Source organism: Mytilus edulis, chromosome 10 (genome assembly GCF_963676685.1).
Source record: "Mytilus edulis chromosome 10, xbMytEdul2.2, whole genome shotgun sequence".
Taxonomy (NCBI): Eukaryota; Metazoa; Mollusca; class Bivalvia; order Mytilida; family Mytilidae; genus Mytilus; species Mytilus edulis.
The window spans coordinates 57,711,043-57,736,141 of NC_092353.1; the positions used below are offsets into that span (position 1 = coordinate 57,711,043).

Genomic DNA, 25,099 nt, shown 5'->3' on the forward strand with positions numbered 1-25,099 from the left:
AAGCAATTTAAGTTAATATGTGTTTTATTTGAAATTTGATATTTCTTTCTCTGTTTCAATATTTCTAGCTGAAAACATTTAATATTTTTAATTTTTATATGCCTGTCTTTAGAAACAGGATATATTATGGTATACTGAAGTCCGTCTGTTTGTTCATCGTCAACACTTCAGACAATAATGCTTTCATCACTTTTCATGAAACATTGGTGAAATGCTTATTTCAATTGATATAAGCTCCATTTCAAGTTTTATACCTGTATGACGTATTATGGTATACACTTCTTAGTTCTGTTAATCTTAAGATTTATATATACTTTTTGGTGATGATTCAAAATTTTATTTTTACGGTTATTGAGTTTTTTGTAAAAAAATGGGGGCTTTCACATTTCGCACTGTATCTCAAAAACAATTTATGATAATAGCTTAAAATTTAAGACATTTAATTTCTTGGTTATATTCAACTAAATTTCTGTATACTTTTAAGTTGTTATTCAAAATTTCATTTTGGAGTAATTGAGTTTTTAGTAAAAAAGGGGAGAGGGGTGGGGGCTTATTCACATGACGCTTCCAATCTTAGAAACTATTTAAGATTATTACATAAAACTGAACACATAAGCAGTTGTTTGTATCTATCGATAAACTTTTGATTTTTTTTGGTTTTGCATTGTTTTTTTTGGTTTAGAGTTTTGGACTTTATTAATAAAAAAATCCAGGAATTTTCCAGTTTTGTGAAATTAATTTATTTCAAACAGTGTTGCATGTTTTCAGATATTTCAAAGTTATTCTTCCTATTAACATAAGAAAAATCTTCAAGTCATGCACATATATATTTAAAATTGTTGTCACATTTCTAGACAAGTGTGCAAGGTAATGATAAGGGAGTAAGATCTTGCAGTACTTTTTTTTTCATTGTCAGATGTTCATTAATGCTTTACATAATTATATTGCACAACAAAATAAAAAGTGGCTTGAATTTTATTGGATGGAGCTTTGACTAGATGTTTTTTTTTCATTTCAGACTGGACACTTCTGTAGATGTATTGATAGAAAACCTAGAGAAATTATGGGAACATTTCGTTGGATCAATATCCTCTAGTGTGTCAGACTATCTCAGTGTAGAACATCTAGCTCTTATTTTGAGAAAAGTTGCGGATAAAGGTAATATATATCTTCCATTGTGTCAGTCTTCAATAATGTGTGTTAGACTATCTTCCAGTGGAAATCTAGTAGGAATATTTATTAAGAAAGATTGTTGATAAAGATTAATAGATCTCAAAATTGTAATTAGCATGTTTAAGTTAAATTCTTAGACATTTATATAAAAGAAGATGTGGTATGATTGCCAATGAGACAACTCTTCACAAGAGACAAAATGATACAGAAATTAACAACTATAGGTCACCATATGGTCTTCAACAATGATCAAATAGATATAGGAAGATTAATGTGGTATGAGTGCCAATGAGACAACTCTCCATCCAAGTAACAATATATAAAAAAGACTATCCTCCAGTGTGATAAATTTTAAAGTGAAAAGATGTGATATGATTGCTAATGAGTCAATTATCCCACAAAAACCAAATGTTCGCAATTGTAAGACTACTTTCCAGTAAGTCAGTCTATCCCAATATAGAATATCTGTTTCTATTCCTGAGGGAAGTATGTTGTAAATAGTAATCATGAAGACACCACATTATTTTCACAAACAATAAAAAAAACCAGATTAACTCATCGTGACCTATATTTTGATTGATTTTTTTCAAATAAGCTATACTTAAACTAAACTATTGTAAAATTTAAGCGATCTCTGTAATTTCCATTAGGTATAGGATAAAGTTTATTTTTAGAAAAAAAAAGCGAAATCGTATATTAGAAGAAAAAAAAGAAGATTTACACCCACATGCCCCCTTAACTCGGAAATACATTATCTACCAATTGCAATATAAGTTGATTTACAGTAACCAGGTACAAGTGACAATTACAAAATGATTTTGATTCTAATTGTTTTATTTCATTTTTCAGAAACCATGTCTGTTGAAAGGTCCTTCGCAGTATGTGGTTGTAAAGAAGGAATTGCTAATTTGATTGTCTGTTCACAAAGTATGTTCAACATTATTCAAGCTTTAATAAATGTGTTGTACTAGTTATGGTTATTTTCACAGCAGCTATCAAACTGTAAAAATAGATTTTGTAATGGCATACTAAAAAAACCTGACAAAACAGCTTTCATAATATAATAAAATTGGTGAATTCTAGCTCATATTTTTGTGCGGAAAATAAAATCCATGAACATGCTACCTTGAGAAGTAATGTTTAACCGGATTTTCAAAGTAAATATCGGTTATTACTTTGGTGATGTACGGTGGGTGGACGGGCAGGCAGGTGGCTGCTAAACAGTGTCTCCACCATATCATGAAAAGGCTTTTACAATTTTTTTTCAAATTTAAATATGTTGTTTACTGTGACTAAATGAAGGTCTACTTCAATTTTCAGGATTTTAGTATTTCTCCTTTTTGAGTTAACACCATTTTTAATATCCAAAAGTAGTATTTTTAAATATTTTTCTCTTGTCATATAATGACTAAGGTAAAATATATGGTAAATGTCTTATCTCACAATTATAATTGGATTGACAGATTTATTTTACATATTTGATTGGATTCAGAAAATGGTTGATAACTAAAGTTATAACCTAATGGGACCAGTATAATATCTATTTTTAATATTCCTTACAAACATTATTTGATGGTAAATAAGAGTCAGTTTGATTGTCTAGACTTGGTCCTCTCTTCCCTTTGTCCAATTCAGGTATTTTGATAAAACCTTCACTCAGCAATTTATCCTGAAATATGACATAACTGGTAGATAAAATTTTCTTTTCAGATAAAAACACACAAATATTTGGGGAATTGTGTATAAGTACTGGTTATTAACTCACATGGCTTAAATTGGGATGTAAGCCTATACCATCACTTGGTGTCTGTGAGGTTATCCCTAGTCTATTGGCCCTTGTCACTCATAATTCATTTTCAAAGATCATATTTCCTCTGAAACTATTCAACCGATTTGTAGGAAAATGGGATGAATTATTTAGGATATTTAGTATACATTTTGTGGCTCAAATTCAAAACTAAAGGCATTTAATTGTCTCATATCTTGAATACTTTATAGACAGATATATCTACCTACCTCCTTATTTCAATAAAATAATCAAATTTATCATTAAGGAGTTATCTTGGCATCATTATGATAGTAGAGGGTCATTATAATTTCTGGTCTGTGCATCCTTTCGTCTGTCTGTGTGTCCATCCGTCCGTCTGTCCCCCTTCAGGTTAAAGTTTTTGGTCAAGATAGTTTTTAATGAAGTTGAAGTTCAATCAGCTTAAAACTTAGTACACAAAAATAATGTTCCCTATTATATGATCTTTCTAATTTTAATACCATTGAACATAGAAAATGATAGTGCGAGTGGAGCATCCGTGTACTTGGGACACATTCTTGTTTAATCTTGATATATTTTGCAGGTGAGATGTACAACACAGTATTAACCCTTTACAGTACAGAAGATGATTCTCCATTACCACTGTCAGATGAAGTCTTACTCTGTACACCGAATACAAGTCTTGATATGGTATTTATAACTATAGTCCTTAAAGTAAACAAATTGTAAAAACTATCTTCTAAAAAGACTGAACTTTTTTGGTGTCTTGGTATACATACTTTAAAAGCTGGTCACAAGCGGTCACAATTTCGATCTCTGACCAGGTTAATTCAAAGACTTAAAAACTTGTCTTTCTGCATGCTGCATTATAGGCATCTGACATTGAGAAGTGAGAGCAAAAACTGATTTATAATTTATAAGATGACATGTCTTCCTATGTAGAATGAACCTTTGTGAAGTGACAATTTGTAAATTCGATATTTTTAATGAAGTGGTCTAGTTCAAAGCAGGGTTCATATTTATATTTCATTAAAATGTTCTTTTGATCCTTATATGCATGTTATATTTGATACTGAACTGATACATTTAATTGATTGTCAGATTTCAAAAACTAAATTTCTTTCAAGTGGTTTGTATAATATTCTGGAACCAGGTTCAGTGTATACATGATAATTAAGGCTTGTGAAGCCAAAATACAAGTTCCACAGAAAACCCTTCACACATGCTTAAGTGTTTCAGATTTAAAGATAACATGTAATAGTGTCTACATATTTTAAAAGGATGGTTTTTTTTTTATTGCTTATGATTTATGTTTTCTAGCTTGAAATATTCTGGAGAAGATCATTATTTGGAGATAGTGGTAAAATATATTGTTTAGTTAATGCAGATCTACTAGATTATGAAGTGAGTGACAAAGGAGAGAAACTACTTGAGAAGCACATGAAACATGCACAAAATAGAGGTAAAGATTTTCACCTATTTTAACTATTGCACACAAGAAGAGGTAGAAATACTCAACTTTGTCAGCTATAAGCCTTTTCCTTATTTGATGTGGTGGACAGGTGTTCCTGATTCCCACTTGACTTCCAGAAACTCCCAATTTCCTCCTCCCTTACTTCTAGACAAAAATCTTTCCAAAATGTTTTCCAAGAATAACCCTTTATCATTTATCATTTATGGGCATTATGTTTTCTGGTCTGTGTGTCTGATTGTCTGTCAGTTGTTTGTTAATCCGTCTGTCTGTCTGTCCCACTTCAGACGGAGACATTCTTGTCTTTTTCCCGCTTCCCATGTTCCCTGACCTCTGTCCATCCCCTCTTTGATATAGACTATAATTTATTAATACTCAGTTTGAAATTTATATTTCTGCATTTAACTGTTCATTATAAAATCTTCATCTACCAAAGAAAAAGAGTAGTAAGATGATGCCTACAAAAACTTTTGCAAACTAAATCAAAATTGAAATAGCAACAATCTAAGACCACCTTATGTGGGTAATTAAAAAAAAGTGTCATGCCGTTAACAAATCTATTCATTGTCATATTTAGGGTTGATAATGCATATCATATACATATATAGCTATATATATTTGGTATTTTAGCTGCTGATTTTTTTCTAAAACTGAAGATAATGTTTTTCTTGTTTTCAGCAATACAGTTCAAGTTAGTGGTGGTTTGTAGTCGAGAGAATGAATACAAATCCAGATTGGTGGCAGCATTAGACAAATATCGTCGACCACAAATGTCATTTGGTGGAGAAAAACATGTAAAAACTTATCTATCTAAAAGATTTGTGGTAGATAAACCAATCAGTGGGATAGAAACTGCATCATATGTTGATTTTGATAGGTAATTGTATTTTAAGAAACTTTTTAGCTCACTTGGCCCGAAGGGCCAAAGTGAGCTTATGCCATCACTTGGCGTCCGTCGTCATCTGTCATCGTAAACTATTTCAAGAATCTTCTCCTCTAAAACTACTAGGCCAAATACTTCCAAACTTTAATTGAATGTTCCTTAGGGTATCTAGTTTATAAATTGTATCCGAAGTTTTGATCTATCAACAAACATGGTCGCCATTGCTAAAAATAGAACATAGGGGTCAAATGCATTTTTTGGCTTATAACTCAAAAACCAAAGCATGTAGAGCAAATCTGACATGGAGAAAATTGATTATCAGGTCAAGATCTATCTGCCCTGAAATTTTCAGATGAATCGGACAACCCATTGTTGGGTTGCTGCCCCTGAATTGGAAATTTTAAGGAAATTTTGCTGTTTTTGGTTATTATCATGAATATTATTATAGGTAGAGATAAAGTGTAAACAGCAAAAATGTTCAGCAAAGTAAGACCTAAAAATAAGTCAACATGACTGAAATGGTCAGTTGACCCCTTTAGGAGTTATTGCCCTTTATAGTCAATTTTTAACCATTTTTCATAAATCTTAGTTATTGTCGAGCCTGCAACTTTTGTTGCAGAAAGCTCGACATAGGGATAGTGATCCGGCGGCGGCGGCGGTGTTAGCTAACTTCTTAAAAGCTTTATATTTTAGAAGGTGGAAGACCTGGATGCTTCATACTTTGTATATAGATGCCTCATGTTACGAAGTTTCCGTCAGTCACATGTCCAATGTCCTTGACCTAATTTTCATGGTTCAGTGACCACTTGAAAAAAAAGTTCAGATTTTTTGTAGTGTTGAATTCTCTCTTATTATAAGTAATAGGATAACTATATTTGATATGTGCGTACCTTGAAAGGTCCTCATGTCTGTCAGACAGTTTTCACTTGAACTCGACCTCATTTCATGGATCAGTGAACAAGGTTAAGTTTTGGTGGTCAAGTCCATATCTCAGATACTACAAGCAATAGGGCTAGTATATTCGGTGTATGGAAGGACTGTAAGGTGTACATGTCCAACTGGCAGGTGTCATCTGACCTTGACCTCATTTTCATGGTTCAGTGGTTATAGTTAAATTTTTGTGTTTTGGTCTGTTTTTTTCATACTATATGCAATAGGTCTACTATATTTGTTGTCTGGAATGATTGTAAGGTGTACCAATCTAGCGGGCAGATGTTATGTGACCTTGACCTCATTTTCATGGTTCAGTGGTCAAAGTTAAGTTTTTGAGTTTTGGTCTTTTTATCTAATGCTATATGCCATAGGTCAACTATATTTGGTGTATGGAAATATTTTATGATCTTTATGTCAGTCGATCAGGTTTTATTTAACCGTGACCTTATTTTCACGGTTCATTGCACAGTGTTAAGTTTTTGTGTTTTGGTCTATTTTTCTTAAACTATAAGTAATAGGTCAACTATATATGTTGTATAGAAGCATTGTTAGCTGTACATGTCTGCCTGGCATGGTTCATCTGACCTTGACCTCATTTTCAAGGTTCATTGGTCTTTGTTTAGTTATCTTGGTTAATGTTCAGTTTATGTGACAGTTGTATGAAAGCTTAGCTTTATACTTAGGACTATCAACATAATATCAATGATTAGTATAGAAGGCGAGACATTTCAGCGTGTGCACTCTTGTCTTTTACAAAAATCTTCTCCTCTGAAACTACTGGGCCAAATTGAAATAAACTTGGCCACAACCATCATTGGGGTATTTAGTTTGAAAATTGTGTCCGGTGACCTGGCCAACCAACCAAAATGGCCGCCATGGCTAAAAATAGAACATAGGGGTAAAATGCAGTTTTTGGCTTATAACTCAAAAACCAAAGCATTTAGAGCAAATCTGACATGAGGTTAAATTGTTAATCAGGTCAAGATCTATCTGCCCTGAAATTTTCAGATGAATTGGACAAACCATTGTTGGGTTGCTGCCCCTGAATTGGTAATTTTAAGGAAATTTTGCTGTTTTGGTTATTATCTTGAATATTATTATAGATAGAGATAAACTAAAAACAGCAATAATGTTCAGCAAAGTTAGATTTACAAATAAGTCAACATGACCGAAATGGTCAGTTGACCCCTTTAGGAGTTATTGCCCTTTATAGTCAATTTTTATGCCCCACCTACGATAGTAGAGGGGCATTATGTTTTCTGGTCTGTGCGTCCGTCTGTGCGTCCGTCCGTCCGTCCGTCCGTTCGTTCGTCCGTCCGTCCGTCTGTCCCGCTTCAGGTTAAAGTTTTTGGTCAAGGTAGTTTTTGATGAAGTTTAAGTCCAATCGACTTCAAACTTAGTACACATGTCCCCTATGATATGATCTTTCTAATTTTAATGCCAAATTAGAGTTTTTACCCCAATTTCACGGTCCACTGAACATGGAAAATGATAGTGCGAGTGGGGCATTCGTGTACTGAGGACACATTCTTGTTAACCATTTTTTGTAAATCTTAGTAATCTATTACAAAAATCTGCTCCTCTGAAACTACTGGGCCAAATTAATCCAAACTTGGCCACAATCATCTTTTGGATATTTAGTTTAAAAATGTGTCCGGTGACCCGGCCATCCAAATAAGATGGCTGCCACGGCTAAAAGTAGAACATAGGGGTAAAATGTCAAAAACCAAAGCATTAAGATCAAATCTGACTGTGGTTGAATTGTTTATCAGGTCAAAATCTATCTGCCCTGAAATATTCAGATGGATCGGACGACACGTTGCTAGGTTGCTGCCCCTGAATTAGTAATTTTAAGGAAATTTTGCAGTTTTTAGCTCACCTTTCCTAAAAGGAAATGTGAGCTTTTGTCATCACTTGGCGTCCGTCGTCGTCGTCTGTCGTCGTTAACAATTTTTCAAACATCGTCTCCTCTGAAACTACTGAATGGATTTGGATGAAACTTAGCATGATTGTTCCTTAGATTATCCTGCACAAAGTTTGTGCTTCGATTTTTGATCCGTCAAAAAACATGGCCGCCATTACTTAAAATAGAACATAGGGGTCAAATGCAGTTTTTGGCTGATATCTCAAAAACTAAAGCATTTAAAGCAAATCTGACATGGAGTAAAAATGTTCATTAGGTCAAGATCTATCAGCCCTGAAATTTTCAGATGAATCAAACAACCCATTGTTGGGTTGCTGCCACTTGGTAATTTTAAGGAAATTTTGCAGTTTTTGGTCATTATCTTGAATATTATTATAGATAAAGATAAACTGTTTACAGCAAAAATGATCAGCAAAGTAAGATCTACAAATAAGTTAATATGACCAAAATTGTCAATTGACCCCTTAAGGGGTTATTGTCCTGTAATGACAATTTTTCACAATTTGTTCATCATATTTGCTAACTTTAAAAAATCTTCTCCTCTAAAACTACTCAACCAAATCCAACCAAACTTCATTTGAATGATCAGTAGGGTGTATAAAATAAAGTTTGTGTTTTATTTTCTATTTCGTCAAAAAACATGGCCGAAGGCATTGTTTGCCCGGTGAGCGATTCAGGCTCTTGAGAGCCTCTTGTTTTTATTCCATGCAATGATACAAATGTAACTATTGCAGAATATAGGTTTAACCCTGTCAGTGTGTCTATTTTTCTATCTTAATGGAACGTCCGGTACAAATGGGGACATTATATTTGATGCCTCCTGTTAAGAAAGTGCTACGCTCTTTGCACTTTAAGAACCTTTGTAACAACTCTCTGAGGGGTCTGTAGGTGGCCTGTTGCAAGGCAATATACCCTCATTTTCCAGTGGCAGTCCAAATTTCCTCAACCATTATCCTTGATGGCCTCTTTTATTACAAGACCTACCTATTGTATTTATTGGTAACTTGTTTTCGTCCTCAACATGCATGAACTATTTACCACTGGACATTAAGCAACTAACAGTCAATCAATCTATCGTAAGGGGTTCACTTTTATTTCAGACAAGAATAAAGTCTTAACACAATTAATGCTTGCCACGATATCATGTAATATAAATCATAAAGTCACTTTTGCTACTTCCATTTTACGTGTTGCCACTTACAAGCATAGACTATCCATGGCCATAAATCGACAATAATGAAAATATGGGACAGTGATTAGATTTTTTCATTTTTTATTCAGATCAAGTGTTCGTGTGGTAAAATCATGGAGAGCTGGAGTGGGTAAAAGTTTGTTCAAGAGAAACATGGTTACCGCTTTGAAGGAGAATCAACTTGATGTAAATGTGGATGAGGATAACAATGCTGCAGTATCCATACCACTATATGACAGAACTATAATTGTTGATGAAGTATTGGAGGTCTTACTGGAACATACCAACCCACCACACGTCAGAAAACCTAGGATATTCCATTTTGATATTTCTCATGAGGTATGTCGTTTTAAACAAAAATGTCTGAAATTATTACTGAGAAAGTAAACCAGATTTATTTTGTCTTAAAAGTGATATGAAACTTTGTTTGTTTGTTTGGTATTTTTTGGAGGAGGGGGTAGAATGATATTAATTAAAAGCTATTACCTCAAATAATTGAAAAATTCTGACATAGAATTTTGGATCATTAATGTCTGACAAATATTGTTTTAATGTTGATTTAAGGTTTAGTGGAAAATATATCTCATAGTTATTTATTATATTGTGGTTGAAGGTTCATGCAAATCAAACAATTATTTGCTTGTAGGTACAAGAAGGTGTAGATGCATTCCTGTTCCAATTATTAGTGTTGGGATGTCTGAGTCATTCTTCAGGAAATGTATGGCGTAGATCTGATATGGACTATTACATTATAGAGTCGATGCCTCTTCTAGCAAGGGATTCTGATACACAGGTATTAATAAAACATTATATCATTTTAGAGTCCATGCCTCAACTGGCTAGATCTCTTACAACAAACATTGGTGTATCATTTTATTCATACTTCTGCTGGTTTGGCATTTAAATACAAGGTTATGTAATATAGTGATTAGCCAGTGTATCACAGAACTTATGCCTACTTTGACAAGACTTACAGATTACATTTGAATATTTTGCCACATTTTATTAGTTTATCAGTTTAATTTTCAACTTGGTAGTTTAAATGTTCTTCTATCTTCGTCCGTCTTTTTTTTATGCCCCACCTACGATAGTAGAGGGGCATTATGTTTTCTGGTCTGTGCATCCGTTCGTTTGTTGTATCGTCTGTCTGTCCGTTCGTCCGTTTGTCCGGAATTCAGGTTAAAGTTTTTGGTCAAGGTAGTTTTTGATGAAGTTGAAGTCAAATCAACTTGAAACTTAGTACATATGTGCCCCATGATATGATCTTTCTAATTTTAATGCCAGATTAGAGTTTTGACCCCAATTTCATGGTTCACTGAACATAGAAAATGATAGTGCAAATTTCAGGTTAAAGTTTTTGGTCAAGGTAGTTTTTGATGAAGTTGAAATCCAATCAACTTGAAACTTATTATACATTAAATCTTAAATTAGAGTTTTACCCCCAATTGCACGATCCACTAAACATAGAAAATGATAGTGCGAGTGGGGCATCCGTGGACTATGGACACATTCTTGTTTGTAATTAAGATAAGTTTGATATCTTAAAATTCATAGTTTTACAGCTGTATTTATTTAATGCTTTTTTAGGTTGGAAAGTTAAAATGTATGCACCGTTGTTTAGACATCCTCCCAGATGTTTTATGCAGGTCACCAAAAGAAAGCCTTGATATTTTTGAAGAGAATTTTCCTGATGGTAAGTGTTGTTTTGTTTACAATAACACAATGCAAGAGATGAGGGATAATGAATATGCAAGAGTTATACCCCCTCGTCTCACTGGATTGTTAAAGCGTTGAGTATTGTATTGCACTGAAGTTATATAAATGTATAGACTATGATTTGTACATTTGATTAATTAGGTATACTTAAGGATGTACTTAAATTCAAGAATTTCAAACTGATGCTATAAGTTAGAAGAGCATTTGATAAGGAACAAAATAAGCTAAAAATATTGATAGGTTATGGGGCTCCTTTTTTTTGAGATATTTGACCTTACCATACTTTTTTACCTTATATTTGCATTGGTATAAGTTGGATCTCAAATTGAAAGAAAAAACTCACATTAGTTATTCTTAAAAAAATAATTTTATAAATCAGAAGAGATATTTCATGCAGACTGTGACACATATGATAGATAATTCTGTAAGTCAACTGCCACTGTTCAAAATAAAAATCTGCATTGTCATATTGAACACTTCTTTTTCCTTAGATTTCAGATAAACTGATTAAATGTTTAATGAGTCTAAGTTATAATGCTACTGAGATCTTCTATAAACCATATTAAAATCATTTCATTATTATCAGGTTTTAGTGAAACAGATTTGATATTTGATGAGACTGAGTATGCTAGTGAGATCTTCCAGAGACCCTATCAGTATCTCAGTCGGTTGGATGGAAAAAAAGACCTTACTGGCATTGATCCTGAGGAACCTGAGGGAGACAGAGAAAACTGCTTACAGATATTACTAAGGTTTAAATGTTTTTTTGGTAAAAAGGACTAGAATGAATTGAAAAGATGGATATTAACACAATATTGTAAAAAACATAATTAGATGTGGATAAATCAAATCAAGTTTGGGCATTACAAAATTTAGATCGATCGTTCACTTTCATACCTATTTTTTTCTCTCCATGCACTCACTCTAATTAAGTTAAGACAGTTGTAATTATTACATTGTTTGACATGAAACACCATTATTTCCCAGTGAAATAAAAACTGACAAATTCAAATGTGAAATACATGCAACAATTTCCAATTTCTGACGTCAAACAACAAAGTTACATCACCACTGCACGTCCATGGTTAATATAATTCTGACATTTACAATTCTTAAAATATTTAAAGAAAACTTTTATCATTGGTTTAATTATTAGCATTGTCTTGCAATTTTCAAAATTAATTATGCCCCTTGGTGGAAATATTATTTATAATTATTTGAAATTGCATTGCATTTGCTCTGAAGCTTTAATTTGTCTAAAGATATTTGAATAGTTGTTTATAAAGAACAAAAAATATCCATGACGTTTCCTTTATAGATGTGCAGTGAAGGGGAATTGGGACTCTGTTCTTTTAAATTTATTGATTAACATAATATTATTTGAATACATGTATCTTATTTTACAGACATTGTGGTGTGGAGGATCCTTCATGGTCAGAATTGTACCATTTTGTCAGTTTTCTAAACAGACAGTTACAGGACTTTGAAACGTCATCTTTCTGTAGTCCCCTTGTTCTACAAGATCTTCCTGGATTCCCATCATTTGTCTTGAAATTTTTGATACAGATGTCTAGGGTTGGTATATTAAAATATTTTCATGCAAATAGTTGCATTTTCAATTTTATTGTATGGTCAAGAATGCATGGGTGAAACAAAAAACCATTAACACAGATTTTCTGTAGAAAAGAGCGAAAGATACCAGAGGAACATTCAAACATAAATGAGTTTTGTTCATTTTACAATTTTTGACATTTAAAAAAAACTTTGTGTTAACAATGACAAATATAAACCACAACTGATGCTTACACATTGAGGTTGCTTTGTCTTTCGAAAGATTATCATCTCTCTCTAGTAATAATCGAAATGTGCCCAAACACCTTTTTGTCATCTTTAAACTACCTCTATGGTGCATAAAATGTATAACTTTAACTGGCAAGTATTTTGTCTCAGTTGGCCATTACTGTTCTGTTTTGGTTATTTGTGGAGTTACAGAAACAACTGGTTGACTGTGGTAGAATATTTTATCCAAGTAGGATGACACTTCTTCCTGTGGACTTAAAGCTGACATAATATGTTATCAATCAAGCACAGCCTGTCAGTCGAGCATAAAGCAGCTGGGTATAATAATTCATATTTCATAAGAACTATTTTGTTTATGATATACATGCCCAAACAGAAAAATAAATGAACAAATTGCTTTCAAATCGTATTCAAATCTCTTTCAAATCGTGATTATGCGATTTGTTAGTACCATTTGCTTGCGATTCATTAAACAAATCATAGACAAATCAGAATTTTCTGAATTCCCTAAATCTGATTTCTATGTGATTTCTTTCTATTGTATGATTTGTAAGCCATTTGTTTCTGTTTTTGTGTGATTTCTTTATGATTTGTTTACTTAGAATATCGTATGAAATGATTTGAAAGAGATTTGTTAACTTTGTTAGCTAGAACTGTGTGATTTCGTTATGATTTGTTAACTTTGAATATTCTATGAAATGATTTGAAAACGATTTGTTAACTTTCTTAGCTATCTTGATGTGATTCATTGATGATTTGCTACAATGAATAAAATGTTAATGCATTCCAGTTTTCTTTGTTTATCTATCTCTCTGACTTCCGGTTGAGGTCAAATTCAAATTTCAAATACTGTTCTATATGAACTGAACAAAGACGGTTGCAAGATGAGGAGTTTTATTCAGTCTATGAAAGATGACGAATGGTAAGGAATCTTTATATTTATAATTTCACATATTTAACTAATACTATTCAAATGTTAACCTTTAAAATTCAGAAACTTTGCATTTCAGTATCTCGTTATAATCATGATAGTTTAGTGCTGTTAGGATTAATTTTAAAAATAAAAATGTGTAAAAGATGTGTAAGCAGATCAAAACATTTCAAGAATAGCTTCCCGAGCCAGCAGATAAAATTCACTGGCAAGTTTAATGTTTTAATTGTTGTTTACTGACCATGTCCCGGGCAAAATGGACAAAGCTATATATATATATATATATATATATATATATATATATATATATATATATATATAACTCGTCTAAACATCAACCCAACAATGTTAGATCTATATATATTACAATGTAGCAGATTTGGACCAAGACTAAGACCCATCACCTATTCAACATTAATCTACTAAGTACACGTGGTTGCCTATGTTTTTTTCAAATTTCGTTTTAGTCAAATTCGGGTAAAAAGTAAGAGAAACTTCACAAAGAACAATTTGTCCCTAATCGCAACCAAAGATAGTACTCCTTTTTACAACTAGTGGAGTAGCTATTAAAGGTAAAATGAAGACACTTGCGCTTCAAAATTTGGGGGTTTCGGGGGCAGAACTTATTTTTGATCTGGATGTTAATGCTATAATCTGTGAATTGATGATTGATGCCAATTTATTTACGATTTGCTTGTGATTTGCTTGAGGTAGGAATATGATTTACTTCTGATTTGCTTGACGTAGGAATATGATTTACTTCTGATTTGTTAAAGATTTGATAACAATTTCTTAACGATTTGAAAACAATTTGCTTCTGATTTGTAAATGATTTCAAAACAATTTCTTGGCAATTTGTTTATGATTTGCTTATGATTTGTAAGCAATTTGTTCATGATTTGTTATTGTGATTTGTTAGCTCATTTGCATGTGAAATTTTATCACTTTCAAATCACAAAGAAATCATAAGATTTGTTTATCATTTGTTACCCTGATTTGCTTATGATTTGTAAGCAATTTGTTCGTGATTTGTTATTGTGATTTGTTAGCTCATTTGCATGTGAAATTTTATCACTTTCAAATCACAAATAAATCATACGATTTGTTTATCATTTGTTACCATGATTTGTTCCTCAATTTTTTTTGTTTGGGTGTAATAGTTGCTGCTGCACAATAAGCATTGATTCATCATTAAGCTAAATGAATGCATGTCTTTTAGGACTTTGCTACAAGATCTCTACAGATAAGTGAGGAGTCACCAATTGACATGTTGAAGCGTCAGCTACTAGATGATGAGGAGGATGAAGAAGACATTGAGGAGCTTTATGAAATGAGAAGGAAATGGGAATCAAGGCATGTTCATTTAAAAGTGGGAAATAGGGGGGAATTTTAAGGAAACCTCTAAACAAATTGTTACCGAAATTTAGCATTTGGCATTCAGGCAAACTTAAAGCAAACATTGATTTTTCATTCATATTTTAAAAGATCAAGGACATTAATTTTTACTTTATGCAATTTACATTATTTATTATTTAGTTTGATAATAAATTCTTTTTAATTGAACAGGATATTTTTAGTTCTCAAACAAACTGGTAATTGTAACACATGCACAGTAACTTGAGGTTTGGCAATAGATATTCCGGTATTTAGAATCTTTAACAGTATATATGTAGAAAGCTGTATTTTATTTCAACTCTAACATTGGGGCTATACTACAGTTGCCTTGTTTGTCCATCCATCTGTTTATATAACAATTAATTTTTTCACACTCTTCTCAGATTTAACTAAACTGTTTGACTTTATATTTGGTAGCAGCTTGACAGTGATTAATATATTGTAATCTGTATGCAATTTTGGGATCTGTTAGATATTTTCTTTCAGATGTTATCCCATACTTTGAAGTTTTCAATAAATTGAGTATTTTTTTTAATTTGGTTGCTCTGAATTGTAATACACCAAAAGTCTTATTTGATTTGTTTCATTAAGTGAACACTTATCTTCTTTACCATTTCGGCTTGTTAGTAATTGTAAATGTACAAATCTCCTTTTCTAGCCCACATCCATACTTGTTTTTCAACCCGGATCACCATACCATGACATTTCTAGGATTTAATATTGAGAAAGCAACTGGAAACCTTGTTGATGATCAAACTGGAGAAAGTTTGGAAGACAAAATTATGGAACCAACACCAGAGCATAGACATGATAGACAACGTACCTTGTTTAATGGACTGAATTCACAGCCTGGTGTCAATTTGTCAGAAAACTTTGATAAGTTATCCAGGTAAATTATAAGGTTACAAAAGTACTATTCTTTAGGGTTGTATCAAGGAATTTAAAATCAGGGGCAGCATTTTAACTGGTGAAAAAAATATTAATTTTTAGTTAAATGCCAAAACCTCTTTTTTATTTAGATACAATTCCATACCTGCCAACTTTCACGATTTAGGCGTGTACTACACGATTTTGACCCTTTGTCACGATTGCACGATCGTGTTCCTGAAAAACCCTCTAAAACACGATTTGGTGAAAATCTACACGAAAAATATTGTTGTTCCCGATTTTGAACTGTGTCCAATGGAGGACAATCGTGTTCAGCCAATCAAATTGTATGTTTCTCATGATCAAATTAATCAGCCAATCAAAAACGTTTTCTCTCAAAATTATTTTAACATGCTAGATATTGAACTTGTGTTGTAGTTCTCTGTTTGTTGGTCAAATTGTAAAATCGTGAACATGGCAAATGATTTTTCAACTGCAAGGAGGTTCTTACACAGAATAAGAATAAAAGCATGGCTGATTGACAAACTTCAATGATGCAGTATTACCATGAAGATAATAAAAAGTAGTTTATTCACTAATTTATTGACATTACACTTGCTGTAACAAAATTTTATTTATGTATTCAATTAAATTACCAAATAATTTAAGGTTCATCATAAGGAAATGAAAAATATGGCCATGTTTACACCTCCAAAATTACTATGAGTACAGACAAACTGGTACATCCAGGAAGGTTTTAAGGCATGGCAGGAACTAGATATATAAAAGTTATATGAAGACATTATATTAAGAACAACTTTTCTAAATGAAGGGTCCAATTATTTTGAATAATAAAGAAGATATAAGGCCAATAACATATCAAAGTTCTTGGACATGTGTTGACCATATAATACCAGATAGATCATAAGATGTATAGTTCTTTAGGAAAAGTTTCTTCAAATAATATGAATGTGTGCTCATTTGTACTTAAAAAGTGGTTTTTAATGTCCTAACATTGAGGGGGTATCCCTAGGTGTTGTTTCCAACCTGATAAAGGTCCTTCTTTGTGTATAATTTTAAATTGGAAAAATCAACAACTATTTAGTACCCTTACACATGAAAATAATTCCTGGTCTTACAGCTACATGTTCATATTTATTTTCTGCTGATATAATAACTAGAATTATGCAAATAAACTTAAGAAAAAGGCATGTAAGCTCATCTTACAAATATGACACTTTTTCTAGACCACAAAACAGCAGTGCAAAATAGCCGTCCGTAGAATTGTAACCTTTGAAATTGTTGTCGCACGCTAAAACCCCCATGGGCATTTTCAAAAGTTGGCAGGTATGCAATTCATTAGTTTTTAACTTTTTAATTTCTTCTTTTTTTTAGTTCAGTTACTCACTTTTTCACGTTACATAACATCTTCGATATGTATTATATTTTCTTTCATGCACACCTTTATATTTATATATATATTATATATCTCTTGTAAAATTCTTATATTGGTGTAAAATTGTGTATATATGTATCCTATAAGTTGTATTGCTTTCGGAATAAAGTACTATTATTGATGATACAAAATTTTCAATTAAGTACTGTTTTTAATGGATTAATCAGTTCAAAGTATGTTAACATTAGATTCATTGGTGGATACAATTGGAAAGATGTTGACACATTAAAAAATGGTTGAAATATGTAATTTTGTACTACATGTAAATTTAAAAATATTTTCCAGTAAATCTGACAATGTTTTTGAATGTCTGTACTCTGTAGTAAACATTACTGAAATTATTTAGGGTGAAAATTTGATTGAATGATGAAGATTGACTGAATATGAATCCTACTGCATTATACTGGGATGTTTTCCCATCTAACACACCATAACAAAAAAAATCTATCGGAGCAAAGTGAATGAAGTGATCAGATTTAGAATAGATTTATTATATTTTTCTTATTTATGAAACCAATTACAATGTTACATCATTTTATGCCTGGACTCCAAATGTTTTGGAAAGCAAAAATATGGAACATTTAGGACAATCAAACTATAAAGAGTAATGACATAAAAGTTAACTTTGATTGAAGAAGTTGAAACTGTAATCTTAGTAAAATTATAAAATATTTGAAATGAAAAAAAAAATTAGAATATGCAATTTAAGTCATGTCATTGGTAATAAGGCATTAGTTTCAAATTCTAGGTGGTTGGTATTTCAAATATTTCTGTTACTCTTGTAGTATTCAACTTTGTTTCCATTTACAGAGCGGAAAAAATAGAAAAGTTATGCCAAGTGATGGGAATAGAATTTCCACATGATCCAGATGATACTTATGAACTAACAACTGACAATGTCAAAAAAATTCTGGCCATCTACATGAGATTCAGGTAAATTTTTCAAGTTAGAATCAACTTTGTTCATTCTTTTTATCACAAGCAAATTGTGACAGTTGTATTGTGTATCACATGAAAAATTTGTTGTAATGAAATGATTTGAAAATGGGGAGGGCTGAGATGTTGGGATCATTACTGATATCACTTGTACAATTCTGTATGAACATGTAAAACTGAATTACACCTATATAAATATATACATCTATAAATAGAAAATACCCTGGCAGAAAAAAGTATGCAGAAAAAATTACCAATAAAAATGTTGTATGCAGATCACACACAGATAAACAAACATGATCAAGATTACCAATATATTCTCAAAAAATTAGTATAATTTTTAAATTTTTTGGGGCCTCTCCACCATGTGAGTATAATGGCCTTGTTTCTTAACTTTAGTTTTTTTAGTTAAAGAACTGGCTGATAGAAAACTTGCTTACATAAATGACATTTATTATCAGAGAGAGAGAGTAAACAAAAAAGCATTTCCAGATATCACTTGTACAATTCCATATATATTAGCATATGAAACTGAATAACAAATAATATAATATATATCTTTTTAGATACAACACTAGTATGTCATAGTTTAAAACGAATCTTAACAACCAAATATACTTATTTAACATTGGTAATCAATTATTTATGCTTCAGATGTGATATACCGGTGATTATCATGGGAGAAACAGGATGTGGAAAAACAAGACTGATCAAGTTTATGTGTTCTTTACAGCTCCTGCCCGATGAACCTGTGGAGAACATGATTATCATGAAGGTAATGTTTTAAATTTATATTTATTATAATGTTGTAATTTTTATACTACCCTTTCAGGTGAGAGTAAAGGTTGGTGCCTATTAAAATGTTTAAACCTGATGCATTTGTGCATACCTGTCCCAAGTCAGGAGCCTGTTGTTCAGTTGTGGTTTGTTGTTCATATAAAGTATTTCTCCTTTTAACTGTTTTTTTATGCCCCACCTAAGATAGTAGAGAGGCATTATGTTTTCTGGTCTGTGCATCCGTCCGTCCGTCCGTCTGTTCGTTCGTTTGTCTGTTTGTTCGTTCGTCTGTTCATTCTTTCGTCCGTCCGTCCGTCTGTCCCGCTTCAGGTTAAAGTTCTTGGTCCAGGTAGTTTTTGATGAAGCTGAAGTCCAATCAACTTGAAACTTAGTACACATGTTCCTTATGATATGCCATCTTTCTAATTTATTAATGCCAAATTACATTTTTTACCCAATTTCACGGTTCAGATGATAGTGTGAGTGGGGCATCCATGTACTTTGGACACATTCTTGTTTGAAAGAAAAATCAGATATTGATTTGAGGATTCAAGACAGTGTGTCTGCCAATCAATTTCCGTCCATTAACATGAAAATGCTTTGAGTAATTCTATACGTTAACCACCAACAAATTTCAGCAACTTTTTGTCTGAGTATCCCAACACAGGATTTCTTATAAATTTTGTTAAGTTTGGAGCTTTTTCAATCAAACAACTTTATTTAAGGAGGCATCAAGCCAGGGTTATGCAATTAGGTTGGTTTTGCAGATACTATAAGCAGGAGGCCAACTATATGTGGTTTTGGAATAGAACATGTCAATCTGGCAATTCATCTGTCAGGGACTCATTTTCATTGTTTATTGGTCAATATTATATAGTTTTTCTGGTTTAGTTTGTTTCTCAGATACTATGAGCACTAAGCCAACTATATTGGTGCATTGAATGATTTTAAGGTAAACCTGTCTGTCTGGCATGTATCATCCGAATATGACCTCATTATTATGGATCACATTGATATTGTTAGTTTATGACATATGTGTTGTTAAACCTTTATCTCTTAGATTATCAACACAAAACCATTTATGTCAAATAAAAAAGGTAATAAATTTCAGTAAGTACACTCTTGTTTAAATTTAAATCAAGTATTTTGTTTTTTTAGTGCAATATTTATTTAATTCACTTGAAATTTGATAAATTCAGCATTTATTTCCAGGTACACGGAGGAACAACAACAAAAGACATCATAAAGAAAGTGAGGAAGGCAGAAGAAATTGCTATGGAAAATGCAGAGGATCATCCCAATATGTTTACTGTTCTGTTCTTTGATGAAGCCAACACTACAGAAGCTATAGGTGTTATCAAAGAGATCATGTGTGACAAATCTCTTGGAGGAAAGCCAATACATATACATGAAAGACTTAAAATCATTGCTGCTTGTAATCCTTATAGAAAGTAAGTAGTCAGTGTACATTTATATATATATTATATATATATATATATATATTTTTGACTTGTTATATATATATATATATATATAGATTCCACCACTGCATCGAGTGTAATACGATATTTATCCACTCGAGACAGTTAAATTTTCAATTTTAAAGTCCGAGCCGCCTCGGCGAGGACTTTAAAATTGATAATTTAACTGTCGAGAGTGGATAAATATCGTATTACACGAGATTTGGTGGTGGAATCTGTTTCTCTAATGATTTTCTAACATTATGCAGGCAAACTTATTCCTTCTTTTCGAATGATCTGCAAAAAGATGTGTTCTTTCTATGTGACGTCGTCAGGCATGGTCGCCTTTTTTCATGTCGTCACAATAGGAAATTCAGAGGACAGCAAGAAAATTCGACGTCACAATCGGATTTTAACCAATGAAGTACTGAGATCAAACAAACCACACGTTGATTAAATTTTTTTATACAATGGGTGCAGAAAGGGATAAATTGAGGAAGAATTAGAGAAATATATATATATATATATATATATATATATATATATATATATATATAACAAGTCAAAAAGGGTACATTACATCACCATTAAATAACTATAAATTGAACAAATATTAGATATTTTGGATAACAGATATCCTTTTCAGTAATAGCATGATGTAATATGAATCATGTCAATATATTCAAATTGAGACACTATCAAAATCTTGAACATTTATACAATTTAAGCGGACACCACAGACGCTGGTACAACTTTAAAATTTCCAAACACGGCGCAAAGATTACAAAGATATGCCAAATAAAAATAGTTATTTGCGATAAACATCAGTACCTTTCTCCCCAAAGCTGTCACCCCAAACACTGTACAAAAAGTATCCCGTACAGTCAAGCTCTCAGAGTAAAGCGGATTTGGTCCTCTGAGGAGGCTGTCACGAAACGGTTACAGGAACTTCACGGATTTTTGACAAAACGAGGCTATAAGAAATTGGACATAGATAAGGGGTTTGTGCGCGCTAACAATAACAGCCGCAATGACCTCTTACAGTACAAATGGAAGAGGCGTAGCAAAATAGTCCCGTTTGTTCTAACATACAATCCAGCCTTTACTAACCTTTCACGTTTGATCTGTGCCAATTGGCAAATTATTGCCAAACAGTCCCTAAATTATCCAAGATCTTTCCCAATCCTCCTGTCTTAGCTTTTCGGAGACCAGCAAGTCTAAAAGACTTTTTTGTAACAGCTGACGTCTCCTCAAATAAAAGCTGTTCAATTGCAGGATGGTGCAAGTCATGTGGTAACAGACGTTGTCTGACTTGTCAACAAATACTAAATACTCAAACATTTACTTGCCACTCGACTGGGTCTGTGTACACTATATTTTGCAATGTAACTTGCAAAACCCAGAATGTTGTATACCTCCTTCAGTGTCGATGTGGCATGCAGTATGTTGGCGAGACAGAGCAGCCATTCAACAAACGCATGAATGGTCATCGAAGTGACTACACTTGCAAGCCCAACCTACCCGTAAGTCGTCATTTGAGATCACCTGGGCACGCCCAAGCTGATCTCAAAAACCTTACCATCACAATCATAGACCACAACGAGGGTTGGTCGAAGGTCGACAGAGTCACTCAGGAAAGATTTTGGATAAGAAAGTTAAGGACAGTTTCCCCAGAGGGCATAAATGAAAAAAAACATAGAATTTTACATCGTGCTATTTCTGAAGAAGGATATCTGTTATCCGAAATATCTAATATTTGTTCATTTTATAGTCATTTAATGGTGATGTTGTACCCTTTTTGACTTGTTATTTATTATATTTTGTAGTTTACAGAATCATATTACATGGTCCATCGTCCTGTAAGATTAATCGTTGACTTTTTATTCAGTCATTTTATATATATATCAAATCTCTTTCTGTTGGAAGTTAGTTGCAATATAATTCTTCACTAAGGGACTGGGTGGAAAACATCAATTGATATAAGGGATTCATGTCTTATCTAACCTTGTTTTTATGGTTTGATGATTGGCACATATAAGGTTTTTTATCACCTGAAGTAATACATTTAAATAGACATGTTTGCAGCATAGAATTAAATAAGTTAGTGAAGCTCTTAAATTTTTCAGCATTGGTATATTGCTGTTTGCTACTTTATTGATATATTCTCCACACCTTCATTCATTAATATATGTTGAAAAAAATCTTATAGCAGTTAGACAAAGGCATAAAACATAAGCTTACAATTCAACACAGTTACTTCAATAAAATTGAGAATGGAAATGGGGAATGTGTCAAAGAGACAACAACCCGACAATAGAGCAGACAACAGCAGAAGGTCACCAATAGGTCTTCAATGCAGCAAGAAATTCCCGCACCCGGAGACGTCCTTCAGCTGGCCCCTAAATTAATATATATACTAGTTCAGTGATAGTGAACACCATACTAAACTCCAAATTATACACAAGAAACTAAAATTAAAAATAATACAAGACTAACAAAGGCCAGAGGCTCAAGTTTATCTTAACTTTATGCTGTGATGATTTATATTTCAGACACAAAGAGGAACTGATTAAAAAGTTAGAAAAGGCTGGACTTGGCTACCATGTGGATGCAGACAAGACAACAGATAGGTTAGGTAAGACCATTCTCATTCAATTATGCTGCTTTGCATTTTCATATTCCTTAAACATACAAAATCTTTATAATTTGACAGGTTGTTATTGTAGGCCAAGTAGCAATTAGATGATTTGTATACTGATTAAACCAGTGGCATTAAGCACGATACTGTTAGGCTGTACTCTTTGGCTGTACTTTATATTATTTACCAATGTTGTATGTTATAAGTAGTCTGTGATTATCTGGTTTTATTTAAGGACGTGTACCAATGAGAAGATTAGTATATCGAGTTCAGCCACTCCCACAGAGTATGCTACCATTAGTATGGGATTTTGGACAGTTGAATGCCAGTGTAGAAGAAATGTACATCAAACAGATGGTTTGCAGATATGTAAGGAAATATGTAGAATTTGATGTGGTTTTAAAATGTTCATTTATTGTCTTAAGTTTCAGGGGAGAAGGTAGGAAATTAACAAATATAATTATATACTATATAGGTAATTAAGTTTACTCTGACAGCTTTTTATGTTTGACCTTTTCCTTCTGTCTCTAGTTTAAACATATTTTATTTGCGTAAATGTGCAAAAGGGATGAGACACAAGTTAATCAAACTTATAAAGTCTTCTCCCAATACTCCATTTCCATTTCTACAGTTTGTTCTTACGTTGTGCTGTTACACCACTGTCCAAGGTCAGGAGCATGCAATTCTGTTGTTTTTAGCTCACCTGACCTGAAAGGTCAAGTGAGCTTTTCTCATCACTTGGCGTCCGTCGTCCGTAGCCAGCGTCCGGCGTCCGTCATCCGTCGTCCATCGTCTGTATACTTTTACAAAAATCTTCTCCTCTGAAACTACTGGGCTAAATTTAACCAAACTTGGCCACAATCATCCTTGGGGTATCTAGTTTAAAAAATATGTCCGATGACCTGGCCATTCAACCAAGATGGCCGCCATGGCTAAAAATAGAACACAGGGGTAAAATGTATATTTTGGCTTATATCTTTAAAACCAAAGCATTTAGAGCAAATCTGACATGGGTAAAATTGTTGATCAGGTCAAGATCTACCTGCCCTGAAATTTTCAGACGAATCGGACAACCTGTTGTTGGGTTGCTGCCCCTGAATTGGTTATTTTAAGGAAATTTTGCAGTTTTTGGTTATTATCTTGGATACTATTATAGATAGAAATAAACTGTAAACAGCAATAATGTTCAGCAATGTAAGACCTACAAATAAGTCACATGACCAAAATTGTCAGTCAACCCCTTAAGGAGTTATTGCCCTTTATAGTCAATTTTTAACAACTTTTCGTCATTTTTTATAACTTGTACAAAAATCTTCTTCTCTGAAACTACTTGGCCAAATTTAACCAAACTTGGCCACAATTATCATTGTGGTATATAGTTTAAAAAATGTGTCCGATGACCCCGCCTACCAAACAAAATGGCCGACATGGCTAAAATTAGAACATAGTGGTAAAATGCAGTTTTTGCTTTATATGTTTGAAACTAAGACATTTAGGGCAAATCTTTCAAGATTTAAATGTCCATCAGAATAAGATCTATCCCCTCACAAATTTTCAGATGAATCCGACAACCCGTTGTTGGGTTGCTGCCCTAAAATTGGTAATTAGAAGGAAATTTTGCAGTTTTTGGTTATTATCTTGAATACTATTATAGATAGAGATAAACTGTAAACAGCAATAATGTTCAGCAAAGTAAGATCTACAAATAAGTCAACATGATCAAAATTGTTAGAGGACCCCTTAAGGAGTTATTGCCATTTATAGTCAATATTGAACAAC

General features: G+C 32.7%; 1 protein-coding gene across 1 annotated transcript in view; it reads left to right on the forward strand.

The window, feature by feature from the left end:
* Positions 1-25,099, forward strand: part of LOC139492853 (E3 ubiquitin-protein ligase rnf213-alpha-like) — a 100,484-nt gene that overhangs the window by 17,065 nt on the left and 58,320 nt on the right. Inside the window, exons 9-25 of the mRNA XM_071281004.1 lie at positions 1,019-1,158; positions 2,023-2,100; positions 3,525-3,631; positions 4,262-4,403; positions 5,091-5,289; positions 9,434-9,683; positions 9,991-10,137; positions 10,932-11,037; positions 11,647-11,812; positions 12,467-12,635; positions 15,011-15,144; positions 15,845-16,075; positions 18,320-18,442; positions 19,100-19,220; positions 20,435-20,673; positions 23,235-23,317; positions 23,556-23,689. Of these exons, the coding sequence (XP_071137105.1) occupies positions 1,019-1,158; positions 2,023-2,100; positions 3,525-3,631; positions 4,262-4,403; positions 5,091-5,289; positions 9,434-9,683; positions 9,991-10,137; positions 10,932-11,037; positions 11,647-11,812; positions 12,467-12,635; positions 15,011-15,144; positions 15,845-16,075; positions 18,320-18,442; positions 19,100-19,220; positions 20,435-20,673; positions 23,235-23,317; positions 23,556-23,689 (2,569 nt within the window). The remainder of the gene's footprint in view (positions 1-1,018; positions 1,159-2,022; positions 2,101-3,524; positions 3,632-4,261; positions 4,404-5,090; positions 5,290-9,433; positions 9,684-9,990; positions 10,138-10,931; positions 11,038-11,646; positions 11,813-12,466; positions 12,636-15,010; positions 15,145-15,844; positions 16,076-18,319; positions 18,443-19,099; positions 19,221-20,434; positions 20,674-23,234; positions 23,318-23,555; positions 23,690-25,099) is intronic.